We start from the raw sequence: 15902 nt of genomic DNA on the forward strand, positions 1-15902 counted from the left end.
GCTTTTGTGTGTTACCTGAAGCTGCTTTGCAGAAAGGTCCTTTGTTCCTCTGAAGACATAACTTTTGGAAATTCCTTCACAGCCAAGCTCATGAACCTGCACCATTCGCCCGAAGGTAATGAGACCCACTAACGCAGTTGGTGGCAGAAGACTAAGCGACATTTGCATGGATTCTTTCAGAGCTTGCAAGTCTTCATCTTCCATGCATGTGTCCACAACATAAAGAAATATCAAAGGCATCTGAGGACCACGCTTTAAGGAATAAAAATATCATCACATGAAAAACAAATCTTGCAATATTTACAGGATCAAAAATGAACAAATAAAGTACATGTTATGTATGTTTATTTATTTTATTCACACCAATAACGTCAGTGTTCCATCTAATTTACCTCCCTCCTCCCTCACAAGTAGTAATCAGTATCCAAGGCTGAAGGGGAACAAAATCCAAATCATAATAAACTCTGCACAAAAATTAAATGCTTACTATGAAAAAAAATCCTTTGTGTCAAAATTGTTTGAGCTAGCAGCAGCAGTAAGGAAACCCCCAGCACAAACACAAATTAAACTCCTAGTTTAAGAAGAAACTTAAAGAAATACCTAAGAGAAATATCGTCTTTAAAAGAAACCTCATTTTGTTTCAGTTTTTGCTTTTTCATTTTTTTTTAAACAGCAATCTTATTAGCTATCCTTGTGTTCTGACAAAAACTTAGGTTTTCCATTTCCAATTGATGACAAACTTTCAATCTACTAACAAGCACATATAGACTCAGTCATTAAAATGCAATGAAGAAATAAAATCAAAATTAATTCCTTTTGTACACTGTTAGCTTATAGATAATATTAAAGTTTTTATTTAATGACTTTACCTGTACTACATATTCAATGCTAGAGAACTGCGGCAAAAGTTCAGCTGGCTGATTCATTTCAGATATGCCAGCATAGGTAGGAGGAAACTGCAAATAAAAACATAAACATTAAGTATACACAGAAGACTGTAACTTCAGCAAAAACATACGTATGGGCTACTTGCCGCCACAACAGAAGCTCACTATTGTTGTCATTAAAAAAAATCTCAATGCAATCTCTGATGATATAATTACATACTTGTGTTCTCGCTGTCCATTTCAGTTCACAGCTATGATTTGAAAAATGAGAATTTTTCACTTTCACCTTACAAAATGAATGCTTCATTTTCTTACCTGATTTCTCTGGTAACAGAAGTTGCAAGCCCAAAGTTTTGCTCGATAATCCACTTGGCTGTAAAAATACAGTAAGAAAAGTTTAGATTGTATGAAAAATTTGTTTTCCTCCAATGACCTTAGAATACATTTAATTTTTCAAAAACATACCGGCTTTGAAAAAGCTTCTTCCTAGATATCCCCATTAAAAATTCAAAATAAAATTCAGTCTTACACACATACCAGGCAAATTGTTGTCTTTAGAGAGGAATAAGGGTCTTCAAGAAAAGAGAGCAAGTAAGAAACTTACGAATACACAGTCAGCGCGTTTATTAGACCTTTTCTGCATGTTTTTAGGGAAATCATTCTAAGCCTCTCTGTTTTTGCATTTTTCTCTTTTCTGAGTTTATGCCCGTTAAGAGTCTGGGACTCTGCTGTATATATATTATGCCCTAATAAAAAGGTTCCAACTTGACAGCTATTTCTCTTGTGCAAAAAAGATTTTTTTCCAAAGGGTGAGCCCCTTTCAGCTACATTTTTGTTTGCATTCAAATAGCTTTAAAAAATGCAACTTGTATCTTCATGCCATACGGGTATTTTACAAAGTCCTATTCACATCTTACGGGAAAGAAAATTTTATATGTTTTCAAGGTACACTTCTTGCTAGGAGACAGGAAGCATCTTCTCCTGTCTAAAATAGCAAAGGTTTTTAAATCTATCATTAAATCTTTCCATAAATCCAAGCATGCTGTAAACATACACAGCTCTATTAAGATCAAATGAGCTATGCTAATTCAAGGGGCTGCAGATTATCTAGCCTGATACCCTCTGATTTTACCCTCTTTCAGGCCTGCTTCTGGTGTATTTATTTATTTATCTATCACATCTTCTTTTAGCTTCTGTTTTGGTAAGTTAAATCACCTAACTTGCTTTGGTCTACAAATTAATTAAGGCTAGTAAGAAACGTCATTTATTGTACTTGCAAATTAAACTATACCAGGGCCCAATAATTACAAGTAGATAGCACAACTTTTCACCCGAGTGATTTCCTAGAGGTGAAACGCAGTAATATACTAACTCACAAGATACATAGTTCCAGAAAAATAATGTACTGAAGTACGCTGAAACAATTAGTTAATTGAAAGCCATGTTTAAATTACGTTACACCTTAAAAGTTTATGCTTATAGATCTTCACATCTAGAAGTCTGAACTGTATACAGACGTGAGGAATATTTGAACTCCAGCAAACTGCATCTTTTGCACAGTTTAGCTGGCACTATTCTAAATATTGGTTTGTAAGGAAAGATACTGATATAATATATTAGGTTTACCATAAGGGATTCAGAACAGCTCGACACGTGGTCCTACTGCACAAAACTGGCTCATACTGAATAGGAGGCAAGTCTGGCCGTTCTTTCAGTGGCGTGAAAAGGGCAGCCACTGGGACTACCATTCTCGTGGCTTCAAGTCGACTCGAAGGCCAAACGTTCCAGCTGAATCTAACTCCATCTCTGTCCTCATTCTGCTGGATAAATTCCAGGAAGGTTGTCATGGTCAACTTCTCTGTTTAGCACTAAAATAAAAAGATAACCATTAGCAGAATGTGGAAACACAAGCATTGCAAATACTAAATAGTGAATGTACTTGATGACAGTCATCTTCTGATTGGTTCTTAATTTAAGCAACAAACAAGCAAGAAATGTATGTATGTGAAACAGATGTAGAATTTATTAAGTTTCTTTGCTAATACATCGAAATCCATCACTGCTCTATGCAACAGGTGAAGGAACACTATCCCTGAAAAATGGGATAGTGGTACAACAATAAGCATGAGGAAACAGCCTTAGGTATAAGCACAAACCAAATAACTGAATCATTTCTCTTTTTAAAATTATCTCCTAAAACGACTGAGAAAATTGCAACTCAGAGACCACTTCAGCCATTTCATAAGAATCTGCTACAAAGTCCACCCGCTCCAGCTCTAACACGAATTCCCAATTCCTGTACTGGACTTTGAAGTCTTTTCTCCACATGTTAATCCAGCTACATTTGAAATGGCTGTACATGAACGTTATTTTTACTAATCAGTCACTGCACCACGGAGGGCAACATACAAACACCACTGTGCAGTGACTAATAAAGTACATGTATATACAGAAAAGAGTTGTTGGATTTAATGAGTTAAATACTGTTACTTTCTAATAGGCATTACCTATTCAGAAGGCAGAACCTGCTAATAATCAAATTTTCCTCCATCTTTTCCTTCCTTTCTAAAAGCCATGAACGCTTACATATTTCATCTTACGTTTTCTAGGATAGCTGCGAAGATGTCTGACATGAGACCAGAACAGCAAACCCTCCTGATCTACAGGCTACCTAACAAAGGCTTCATCCGCCTGAGAATCACAAAACACATACTGCCCACCTCAGAAAACCACTGAAAACAGATTTTCAGAGCAGCTGAACAGCAACAGCTCAGTGTTGGGGTGTCACTGCTCCAGCTGGGCTGCAGGATAAGACACCCATCAATCCTTCCTGGCTTGTTTCTTCCCACTGCTGAGGCTGTTTACCTCCCACTCCTGCATCATAGCAAGTTCACTCTGTATCACACTCAAAGAAGCCACACCTGAATTGCATAAAAAGTCACAAGCTGAGTATAAAGGTTTCATTCTCAGGTAAGTAATAGTATTGATGCAATTACTCTGACTGGATGCAAGAGTGCAGTTAGGACTTTCTAACCACTATACATATCAAACATGCTTGACACACCACTCAGCATGGATAAAGCTACCATATAGCTGGATGAACAGTTTTGAAATACCTTACTTTGAAATTACATTATTTTAAATCGCTGTTCTAGAAGTGCAAACAGTAATGATGCAGTTTCTTCAAAACAGGTTATTCTAAATGCTCTTGCTTCAAGCTCAGCACTTTTACACGCCACTCAAAAATGTGTCCCAGTACAGACGGTCACCAAAATAATATCCACTAATCCTTAGAAGCACATACAAAACCAAAACATTTCTCTCTACAGACATTAGCACTTCAAATACAAATCTATTCATTTCCAAGAGGTCAGTATGAGGAGAATGATTTAATACGTATCTAAATCAACCACAAGTGGTCAAAGTGACAACATAAGAATCTAGTTGTCACATATTTACTCACACGGCCATCAGCCAAACCTACCTTCCCAGTCCTGTTAGACTTTTTAAAACCAATCTGGGTACATAATAACACACCTAAAAAAATAATAAAATAATAAACAGATCCAAATGCACCAGGGCCAGCCTAAGCACGACGTCTGTATATCTTCAGCCGTCTCTGAGGGCACCACAGTTAGTCCCCGGGCAGCGGCACCCCACCTCAAGTCCAACGCGGCGTTTTCCCCCACCTTCCACCTCAGCGGGTGCCGGGGCCTTTCCTCAGAGGACGACGGGGGGGCTCCCGGCCCAGCAGCCGGCCAGGGGTGCCCCAAAACCCCACAGAGGCTCCCCGCGGTGCCCCCCGCTCCCACCGCCCGGCTCCGGCTCCGGCTCCAGCCCCGGCGCCCCGCCGTGCCCGCTCACCCCGCGTCCCGGCCGCCTCCCGCCTCGCTCCCCGCCTCCCGCACGCAGCCGCGGCAGCGCTGCCGACGCAGCCAACATGGCTGACGGGAGGGTCCCCGCCACGTCAAGGGGCAGAGAGCGGCGGGCCGGGCCGGGCCGGGCCGGGACAGGGGCGGGCTGAGCTCCGCCGCTCCCCAGCCCCGTCTGCGCCCGGTGGGGCCGGGCCGGCTCTGCCCGCAGCGGGCCAGCAGTCGGGGGCGGCGGGTAGGCAGCCCGCACGGCTGTGCTTCGCCTTACCGTCCTCAGGGGCTGCTTGTTTTCCAAGTCACATTCGGCTTGCAGCTTTCTTTTAAAGATCTTCCTCTGAAGTGTGAGGGGGAAATGATGCATCCATCTATCCGCCAGAGGGAGTTTGGCCTTCTCTCCCTTTCACTCGTGGCACCGGGTAGCTGAGGCCGCTGCGTGTCCGCACCTCCACCTGCGTGCGGATCTACCTCTCCGTTACCTCGCCGCGCTTGTCTTCTTTTTTGCTAGGGTCTGGCATAAATCCCCAGGACCAAGCCAGCCGAGCTTCTCAGAGTCCCTGAATTCACTCTGTATGTCACCCGTTTTCCACGTGTTTGTGTCAACTTCTTAATCTGGAAGGGTTTTTTTATCAGACTCCCTGAGGAAAAAAAAAATATTGAAATTATATTTCTGGTGTTTTTCATCATGAGATATTTCCATCTGACAATTAGAAATATTTAGAAATAGAACATATGTTTATTTAATATCTGCACAGAAAGCTTCATGTAGACTTAACTATACAGTCTTGGCTTTGTTCTTTTTTTTTCTTCTTTTTTTTCCCCACAAAACCCAAGTTACAGTGATATCTAGGTCTCAGGGCTTTTTAAACAAGCCTGCCACAAAAGGCAAAAACAGCAGCCTCTGTCTTAGGATCCTGAGAAATCCTAGTGCCAGTGATACAGACAAGGGGGAGGACAGAGAAACATTCTGCTGTATACCACGTCCTCCCTCACAGTGACTCTGAAAATGCTATGACCATCAACCAAAGAACAACCAAAACATCTTTATCCTAATTTATTACATGTCAAATATTTTTGTGATAGAATTTCTATGCCATTACCCTCTCTGATATTATTTGCCTGTCCTCTTTAGCCTAGAAACATGAGCAGATAAACAAAAGCAAAACTTGAAGGGATTTTAAAATTCCACATCCTCGAATCTCACTACCAGCTGTGGGAGTATTAAACTGAAGATTGCCAAGGGCATGTAACCTCCTCAGTTTGGCAAAAAAAGAAAAAAAAACAGGATGACTTTCAAACAGATGCACTGAAAGTAATTCAGTGTTATAATTTCAAGAGTAATCAAGTACTGTGTTGAACATTTTCAGAAAAATGCAATGAAAAGACACAAGTCCCAAAGTCAGAACTGTAGGAGATCTATGGACAACAAGAGAAAAAGAGACAGCTGAAACATTTGAAAATGCTTAAAAGGGAAGAAGGAAGAACTGGAAAGTTTACAGTACATATAGAAGGTATACAGTATTTTTAATCAGTCAGAAGAACTGGAAAGTTTATAGTACATATAAAAGGTATACAGTATTTTTAATCAGTCATTAGCGAAATTAAATTTCATTACATAGTGACTCAATCCAATGTTCTAAATTACCTTTAAGTCTTGCAGCTGCCATGATGGCGCAAACCACAGAAAAGTAAAGAGAAGCAATAAAATAGAGCAGAAAATTGGGTCCTAATACTGTATGTACACATTCTGAGAAAATGTTATCTGCCATTATTAGTTTGTACAGCAATAGTATTTTATTTTTCTTAATGAAGAATTTTTAGTTTATGAGTCAGATTTTTTTTAGTCAGCAGTGCATATCCACTGACGGCAACTTACCTTTTCTTTGGGAAAGTATTCTTCCATAACGCCTAGACCGCTGAGAAGAAGAAACAGTATTCCATTCCAGTTTCTTTTTCCTCTTCTTCCAGTGAATCATATTGACTAGCCATTGCATCAACATTGTGGTAAAACTTCTAAGTAACAATTTTGTTGTCCATGGAAGACTATCTGTAATAATTTAAATTGTTATTTGGCTTAAACAGTATCAAAAGTTCCAGAAAAAAAAAAATCTCAATACAGGAAGTATATTTAAAGTACATTTGTATCTCTGGCATCTTGTTCTGTTCATAGTTCTTGACTTCACAACACATAAAAAGAAATAAGTTCTAAATATTACCAAAGTTTTAGAAGATAACTTTTTACAGCTTGACTCACCAAAGATTTTTCCTTGACTGCTGGTCAACCTTCCCAGAGAAATCACTGTGGTTTTAGGTTAGCAGGTTTTATTTCAAGTGATGGCTACAGTGGTCACATACTCCACCAGGATGTTAGATCCGGACTTCAGCATTAAAACTCTTTGTTACAGGTATGTGGTTTTGGAAACACCTTAAAACAAACAAAAGTCAGCGGAGAGGAGGAGTTAGGGTTGATGTTTGTTCAGAACTCTGGTAATCCAGAGAAAAGAAAAAAAATACTGCTTTTTAAAACTTAGAACTATTTAGAGCTACTCTGATCTACTATATGGGTTGTGGGTAGCACTAAACTGATTTGGCATGTTATTAAGAATTATTAAGAAAAAATAATATAGAAATTGAAAGTTTGTATAGCTGAATTCAATAACATAGAGTCCAAATTATTTAAACAGTTACAGCATTATTCTTCTGCTTTTTATCTGGTTCGCACAGAGTAACCCACTGTTGTGCTAATGGTACCTTGACTTTGACTTGGGGTATGGACACTGCCAGGCAATAGTATTTGGATAAACCCTTACAGCAACAAAATGACATCTTGCCCGAGTCTTCCAGAACTCAGTCTACGTTTACAGCAGTTAACTGTTAGACAACTGATTTCACCAACGGATCTCAAAGCATTTCAAGGAAGGGTTAATTCTTATTACTACCGCCTGTCCACAGGTGGACTAAGTATTAACGGGTGAGTTTGACAGAACCACTTGCAAACAGTAAGGTATTTGAGAAAAGCACAGGGCCTAAAAGCGGTTATTACAGGTTTACAACAAGGCGGCACAGGAAGGGGCCCGCTTTGACGGGCAGTAAGCCGGCACTGCTATTTCCTACAGTGCTCTGGGGCTGAATTCCCCCGCTGTGCTGTCGGGGCCGCGCAGGCCGGCGCTCCCCTCACCGAGCAGCCCCGCGGAGGCGGGCGGCTCCTAACGACCGGCCCCGGTCGCGGGCAGGCCGAGGCCCCGCCGCCGCTCCGCCTCCCTGCGGGCGCAGAGCCGCGGCTCTCTCGCGAGAGCGGCCGCTGAGGAGGAGCCGAGCGGAGCCGAGCGCGGGCGGCCGCGACCATGGAGTCGGCGGTGGAGGAGCTGATGCCGCGGCTGCTGCCCGTGGGCGACTGCGACCTGCCCGAGGACTTCGATCCCAGCGTGCCGCCCAGGACGCCGCAGGAGTACCTGCGGCGGGTGCAGTGAGTGGCGGCGCCTCGGAGGGCCGAGGGGGGCGGCGGGGCTGCAGCCGGCGGTGCTCGGCTCGCCGCAGGCAGAGAAGGGCCGCTGCCTCACCGCTGGCATCCCAAAATCTCCCCGTGGGATGCGCGGTCCCGCTTCAGGGCGGCTGAGGAGTAAGCAAGCTTCAAGGACGCTAGTGCCGTCGCGTGTAAACTGAGAGTACTTTGTGTGTAAACTCAGAACACTTGCTCTGTCGTTCCAAGTCGAACCTTCTGTAATTATTGCGTGTACAGCCAGTAGTTTGTTTGGTTTTCTTTACAAACTTCAAGATTTGTGCAAGTGCCATATCTCGGGGACATTCAGTATCTAACCGCCTGTTACAATGACGGAAGAAACGCAGCACGCCGATTTTATTTTGTAGGATTGAAGCGGCTCGATGCCCAGATGTGGTCGTGGCACAAATAGACCCCAAAAAATTGAGAAAGAAGCAGACAGTAAACATTTCAGTAAGTCTGGGCTGTTCTATACCTTTTGCTTTGTTTTGAGGAACAAGTAGAGGGAAGTTGTTAATATATGTGTGTATTAATTTGGGGGAACTGTTGGCAAAAATAAAACAATAGCATTGCTGGAACTTAAAAATACATACAGAATGAAATTGAATTTCTGGGTTTTAGAAAATATCTGTTGAACTCCTGGATGACAGCAGTCTTTGTAACTGATTTAAACTGGTAATATCCATACCACTTGATACACAACACACTTTTACAGCCAGAGGACATCAGATGTTACATTAAATTTTACAAACACTTTATCATACAATCTGCATAAGCTTTGGAAGAAAGCAATAGACATGCCTATATTTGGATTCTAATATATATCTAGGGTGAGGTAGTAAGAATAGTAAATACATCTAAGGTTTACTAAAGTTGAAATTCTAGCACCGAATCTTTCCTTTTTGGTGGAATATTTTATTGGGATTTACCATTACAAGTAGATTTTTGTTGTCATGTTGCCCTGTTTGTCTTTTTTTAATCTGCTTTCAAATAGTTCAAGTGACTAAGTTTGTCTGTCTTTAATGAAAACTTTGTCATCTGAAATTTAACTATTAAATTCCTCAATAAAAGTTTCTAATACTGGCATATGACCATGTAACTTGCAACCATTCTCATCATTTTTCTCCTCTCTTCATAATGGCATTCTTAAAAAATTGTAAAAAGACTTTTCTTTACAGTAATTCTCTTGTGCTAATCATTAAAGAGGCTATATCTACTCAACTGTCAGAGTTAATTTCCTAAAACATATTTTTTCAGTCTTTTGTCTTGCTCAACTTAGTATCTGAGCAAACAGAACTCCTAAGATTTGTAGCATCTACCCAAGATAAGGAAACAGCACCTTCCTTTTCATAAACAGGGAATTTAAGGCCGAACAAGTGCTAAACAGATGACCTTAAGTAATTCTTTGACAGCACACTTTGAATGCTTGGTTTTCCTTCTTTTGCATATGAAGGGGAGTCAAATAGGAGAAATTTTGTCTAGACCAACTGTCAGATCAGTCTTGCATGTTGTCATGAAATTACCTTTTTTTAAGTGAGTACTTAAATCCTATTTTTATCTGCTGGTAAATTTGACTAATTCTATTGCTCTTAAGGATTCTTTTTATAAAGCTTTCTTTACACTGTAATTATTGCCAGTGTTTCCTTAGATTTCCGGATGTCAGCCTGCTCCTGAAGGATACTCTCCAACACTCAAGTGGCAGCAGCAGCAAGTAGCCAATTTCTCAGCCGTTCGTCAGGTACAAAATGGTGTGTGTGAGGGAGAGTGGGGGGGGTGTTTTCAACTTGCACTGTCTAGATAGAGCACGCGTGCTTTTTGGGGAACGACCTTATATCTTATCTACCACAAATCATAACGTTCCTATACTAGATGTTGTTAGGCAACTGTATTAACTTCTGGAATTGGGAAAAAAAAAAAGTGCACATCTACTGTGAGACTCTTAAATTTCTGATGAAATTTGTGTCATGTTGAGTGTCATGTTGAAAAATAAAATAATAAAAAAAAATCTCCTTCAAACATAGCATAAATATCTGGCTGTGTTTAGACTAAATGATATAGAGTAGTTGAGGGAGGACAAAATCTTTCCTATTGCATTTGTACCCACAGTATGCTTTATCCACAGTTCAAACAGGGTGAAATGCAAAAGATAATAAAGACATGTGTAAAGTACATCTCCAGTACTGCTGAAGGAATGTTTACAATGCATTGATACTGAATTGCACTGAAGCTGCTGTGGCATTGAGCTTTGTATGAGCTCATTTACTGTTTTTTCAGGGAGCTAAATCAGTGAAGGTGGAAATGTGTACTACTGCATCTATATTGCAAACACTAACTGAACTAGCTCCTATTTCTACAAGGTATTACATTGCATACTGTGTATTAGGCACAATCTTAGAGTTCAGCAGAGCTAAAGAAATGGACATTTAAAGACATTCACTCTAAAAATATTTCTTTTATGCACAAGTTAATTGTCCTCTCACCTGTACCAAAATTAAGATGAAATATGAGAATATCCTAGAAATACTTAAGAGAAAAGGCCATCAAAAGTCACTTGTCACATAATGCATCAGGTGTTGTTACTTACAGCATTTTTAGAGGTCATTTTTACTGTTAGAGTAAAAGTTGGGTTGGGTAAAAATATTTCCAGTATCAAAAGTGTGCTCTGCAATACAGAAAACCATTAGGCAGGCCAATTTCTACGTTCTAATTTGTTTTATATGGCATCCCTGTCAGAGGAAATATACGAGGCAAGTATGTTTGCAATTCTGTAGGCATCAGATACAGAGCACTGTTGGAAACAGGATATTGGCTTTGTTTGCTCTTTGGCTAATCCAGTTGTTTTTTTCTCTTGGTAATAACAAGCATAAGAAAAATCTGTAAGACTAGTAGAGCTTACTACTTCAATTTAAAGCTTTATGCAGTAGTCTTAAAAATTCCTTCAGCTTTAACATTGCTTCAAAAAACCCTGTACAAGTAACAATTACATTTATATTAAGAGGATTGAGGAATATTTAGCCAGTACTGCCTTTAATGATGTATAGAACATCATAAAAATACTTCTTTATGAAGATTAGGAACAATGAAGGGCAGTTATGGCTAGGAGATAACTGTAAAGTTAAACTGTGACTTGGCTTTGTTTTAATTACTCAGAGTCTGAACAAGCATAGAAATCACTGGCGGTCACAACATTTGGACAGCAATGTTAATATGGTGAGTAGAATTCATAACAGTTCTGTGTTTTTTCTAGTTGTTAAATTTAATTGTGTTTGGTTAATCTTGCTGTACCGTTTAATGCAACAACTTGTGAGTATTACCATGTTCGTTCTTCAGTGTCTTCAAGACAGCAATATTTCAGTTTTTTATTTATTTTTATTTACTTCAGCCAAAATTAGAGGATGAAGAAGGATGGAAGAAGTTTTGCCTGGGTGAAAGAGTCTACTCAGAAATAGATTCACGATCTGATAATGAAAATCTAGGAATTGATTACATGAAGGTGAGTATAGGAGTTCCATCTAATTTTCAGCTGCTATTTTCACAAATAACTACCAGAAACAATGCTACTATTTATTACTAATTTGTGCTAAATAAAAGGCAGACCGTCCTGTGAGCCCAGTTAAGACCCGTTTTTCTTCCCTTTTAAGTGGAAGCAGAGTGAAGCAGAGGACAAGTCTATCCCTTCAGTCAAAAAGTAGGAAGAGTTCCCTCATCTGTTCCCAGCTAAAACACACTACTTTGTTGCTAGCTGACATGAATGGAAAGCTTTTTCCATAGTCTGCTTTAGTGTTTTGTGAATGTGGTTCCTGTCCTCGTATGTGCTACTGTATAAACACACCCTTCACTGCATCTTTATATTAAAAAAAAAAAGCTTTACAAATAACAGCAAAAGCAGTGTTTTGATATCAAATTTGATTGGACCTTATCTTAAACTTGCCTGAATATTTTTCCATAAATATCAACGCTCAGAATAGAATTCGAAATCTTTACAAATGTCTGAATGTCATATTAAAATGTTATTTTTGTTTTAATTTAGAACTTAAATGCAGAAACATTATTATAAACAGTTTCCAACCTGACTTTTTTCAGGTGGGCTTTCCTCCTTTGCTAAGTATTGTAAGCAGAATGAATCAGGTAAGCCTACCTCTTAGAATAGCATAGTGGCCTAAGTTATTACTTCCCATGTTCCATCTGTTGCATAAGTCTTACCTATTGTTTCTGTGTTAGAGGAAGTAATTGTTTATTATAACTGCTATTCAATGTACACTTACAAGGAAAACATTTGATCATTATCTCACCTTTAACCACAATTTTACTAGTAAACATATACCATGAATGGTTGTAAGTGTATTTTCTTGCTGTAATTGCTCTATAGAGCATTTTAGTGTTTGAACTGCTGCTGAATGCCCCTTTAGGGGCTTAGAGTATTTTAAGATTTCTCCTTTAGTGTTTTAAGTGCAGTTCTTCAGGCTGATTGCCAACTCTTACATACATTGCAAGACTAGAAGAAACCCGTTTACTATGTTGCTCACTAGTCACCCTTATAGAGAAACAGTCAGTGTGATGTCTTTTTTTTTCTAATTTGTAGCTATTTATCCATAACTTTTTGTTAACACCGAAAATTGCTTTATATAGGGGGTCTTTATTTTTTTAAAAACCTTTTGTCAGGAACTGCTGCTATAACACTTGTTTCACCCTTATATCTAATTTTAACCTGAACTAAATACCATGTAGAATTACAGTCAAGTGGAAATGTGTAATGTCTGTATTTAAAGACAAAAATCACAGTTGTTTTTATATGGTATAATCCATTGGGTAGAAGGATAGCAAAACAAAACTTTGCAGATATTAGATTGTCTTTTTCTGTTCCTCTTTTGAAGGCAACAGTAACCAGTGTCTTAGAATACCTGATAATCTGGTTTGGAGAGAAAAAATTTACTCCTGAACTGGTAACTCTTTAATTTATTCTAACTACTTGCATGTGATTGCTTTAAACAAGGGATCAATTGTGCATTGTTTTCCCTGAAATTATTTTAGTTTCTAAAGAGATCTCTAGATGGACGTACTGTATTCAGTTGCTTTCAAAACTCACTTGATTAGATACTAGATTGAACATTCACACAACTTTTTGGAAGGCTAATTCAAAACACAACAGATTTGGATGTTTTAGGTATTGCTAAAACCCCCCCTTTCATTTGTTTTCCACACTACCCTAATCTTCAAGGTCAGAGGAGTATTAGTGCTGTGGAGAGAAGAGGGCCAGAGTCTAGCAGCTTTGGGTCTGACCAATTAATTTGTCAGTGTGCTGCACATTGTATTTCAACACCTCCATTTTATAGTTGGGAAATGCATGGTAGTCTGCAGGAAGAGATGCATTTAATCTTCCCATGTGCAGCACAGACCAGAAAGCTTACCTGTGTTAGCATGGAAACAGATCCAATCTAATTTTAAAAAAAAAAAAAAAAGAATGATGGGGTACAGTACCATGTAGTTGGCCAAAACTAGATTAACTAGCTGTGTAATGTCATCTTACCTATAAAAGACCGTGGTAGGTGCATCTCATTCAGTACCACAAAGTAAATGAGTAATACAAAATTACTTTGATAATACTAAACACAGTTTCAATATTTTTGAGTTGCTTAAAAGCTTTTCAAGTTCTGTCTTTAGTGACCACTATGCTGCAGAGGATGTGCACATTGATTCTTAGTTTATTCTCATAATGAGAGCCACTAGACACTAAAATTAGTTTAAGGAGTTAGACTGGTAGCAAAATTTAGGTTTGTAGGGATGCAGTAGAATTCAGTGAACTAAAAAGCAAAGAACACATTTTCACAGTGGTATAAATCTTAAGTCTGACCTAACTGCATTAATACCATAAAGATCTGACTTCATATGTTCACTCTTCAGGAATATTTTTCTATAGTTTGCAAAGATAAAAATTAATAGCTATGTAATCTTTATATATCTTTAGATATTACTAAATGCTTCCTTCAGATTAATAGTGGAAGCTGTATTAATTTATATCTTACTCCAGAAAAATAGAAGGAAATCCAGGACTACTGTTCACAAGAAGCTTGTCTACAGGCACAAGACTCTACTCTGCAGTCTCTAATTTGGCTTTCAAACTCCTCAGTTCTGGCAACAACACTTAAAGGAATCTTCAGATACAGGTTTTTGAGACCTATGCTCCAGGCCTGCTACGTATAACAAGTTTCCTTGTGTAGAACTTAAAGAAATACCTGTAATTTAAAATTTCTTATTAAAATTCACACAGGGTAGGTGGTTTTATGCATTGTTGGCATGCCTTGAAAAGCCTTTGCTACCTGAAGCTCACTCCCTTATTCGACAGCTGGCAAGACGGTGCTCAGAAGTCAGAGTACTAGAGGTAAGGTTTAATGTTGTGCAGAGGACTGTTTCAACTTAGCATACTGTTAAGAAAATGATTTTTCACCTCTTGAAGTCTTGGTAAGTATTTTTTCACGTCTGAAACCTGCTTGAGAATGAAGGGATGATTACAAGCACACAACACGACAGATAACCATTTTTCTATTGGACATCGTTATCAGAAGAACTGTTCTGGTATTTGTTTCTCTTTCAGGAGAACAAGAACGAAGAGCAAGTATCTGCTCTGAACTTGATAATCTGCTTAGTTAGCAGGTAATGCAAGTTACAGATCTAAAACATATGTCCAGAATGAATGTGTGGTTACCCTTGGCCTAATGTAGATTCCTTTAAAGTGGAAGTCAATCCAAGTTCTCTGGGTGTATGTAGCAAACATAGTTAGCTAAAAGGACTTAAGCTAAACCTAAGAGTAAAACAAAGTAAAACTGACAGTTTCCTTGGATGAGCTCCCTGAACCATGAAGCTATAAATATGACAGAAAAGGTAAAATAAGACCTAGAAAGCAAGTGGTCTAACAACTCAAAGCAAAGTAAGGAGTACGTTGCATTAGAGGTTCTCACCATATTCCATTTCTCTCCACCAGGTATTTTGATCAACGTGATTTAGCTGATGAACCCTCCTAGACTGTTCTTGTGTTGCCGTGGTATAAAGAGCGTTATCAGACATTGCACAGATCAGACCTGAAGTACAATACAAACCCTTCAGAACACCCTCAACGTAACAACACGTTTGGCACAGCTAAGAATAACTTAAGGTGATCTTTAGCATGAGATTGTTAGTGTCTCCAGTATCATCATCATAAAATGGTCAGTGAAGTGTTTGTCATCGTCTCTCAAGCTACTGTCTCAGCAAACTACATTCTCCATTAGAATTTTCTACCATCTGAGTGTTCCTGTGGACTCTGCCTTAGATAAAGACTTCTTCTAAGTTTAAAAAAAAAGACATTACATTACAGATGATTGTTCTTTATCTAACACACACCCCTCGAGGGCTTTTTTAATAAAACTGAAGCATATTTTAAGTGTTCTTAAATATTGTGGCTTTTCTCATTCTTCATAGTATTTAAAAACTGCCTTAGTATAAAAGCCTACACAACCGAGACTGTTTTTTCAGGCATCAATTCCTGAGCTTAAGTTCTGCTAAGCAGTTCAACTATAGCCATTGAGTTACTGAAACACTTATTTTAGTAAAATATATAAGACTTCCTGAGTAATAATACTCATTACTTCTTAGTAAACGGCTACAGAAACC

At 38.9% G+C, this 15902-nt stretch overlaps 2 protein-coding genes across 9 annotated transcripts in view; one reads left to right on the forward strand and one right to left on the reverse strand.

Annotated features, from left to right (window-relative positions):
* Positions 1–7158, reverse strand: part of SEC23A (SEC23 homolog A, COPII coat complex component) — a 28602-nt gene extending 21444 nt beyond the window's left edge. The window contains exons 1-7 of one of the 6 annotated variants that reach the window (XM_083837591.1): positions 7011–7158; positions 6633–6803; positions 5028–5394; positions 2514–2755; positions 1203–1260; positions 870–956; positions 16–252 (exon numbers count right to left, since the gene is read on the reverse strand). In XM_083837591.1, the coding sequence (XP_083693717.1) occupies positions 16–252; positions 870–956; positions 1203–1260; positions 2514–2734 (603 nt within the window). In that variant the 5' untranslated portion in view covers positions 2735–2755; positions 5028–5394; positions 6633–6803; positions 7011–7158. The other 5 variants (XM_083837593.1, XM_083837590.1, XM_083837595.1 and 2 more) reach the window with 5 other exon arrangements.
* A 379-nt stretch (positions 7159–7537) lies between these two features.
* GEMIN2 (gem nuclear organelle associated protein 2) lies at positions 7538–15683 on the forward strand. Of its 3 annotated transcripts, XM_083837597.1 has the most exons (10): positions 7799–8222; positions 8624–8708; positions 9904–9993; positions 11406–11465; positions 11638–11748; positions 12339–12383; positions 13130–13198; positions 14524–14634; positions 14848–14906; positions 15235–15683. In XM_083837597.1, exons 1-10 carry the CDS (start codon positions 8101–8103, stop codon positions 15272–15274), a joined length of 792 nt encoding a protein of 263 aa, XP_083693723.1. In that variant the 5' UTR covers positions 7799–8100; the 3' UTR covers positions 15275–15683. The 3 variants fall into 3 exon arrangements, 2 of the variants coding, with proteins under 2 accessions (XP_083693724.1, XP_083693723.1); XR_014584845.1 differs by lacking the exons at positions 14848–14906; positions 15235–15683 and adding an exon at positions 14284–14419 and having other exon boundaries at positions 7538–8222; XM_083837598.1 differs by lacking the exon at positions 14848–14906 and having other exon boundaries at positions 7758–8222.
* Positions 15684–15902: the final 219 nt, after the last annotated feature.

The sequence above is a fragment of the Anser anser genome (assembly GCF_964211835.1).
Source record: "Anser anser genome assembly, chromosome: 5".
NCBI lineage: Eukaryota > Metazoa > Chordata > Aves > Anseriformes > Anatidae > Anser > Anser anser.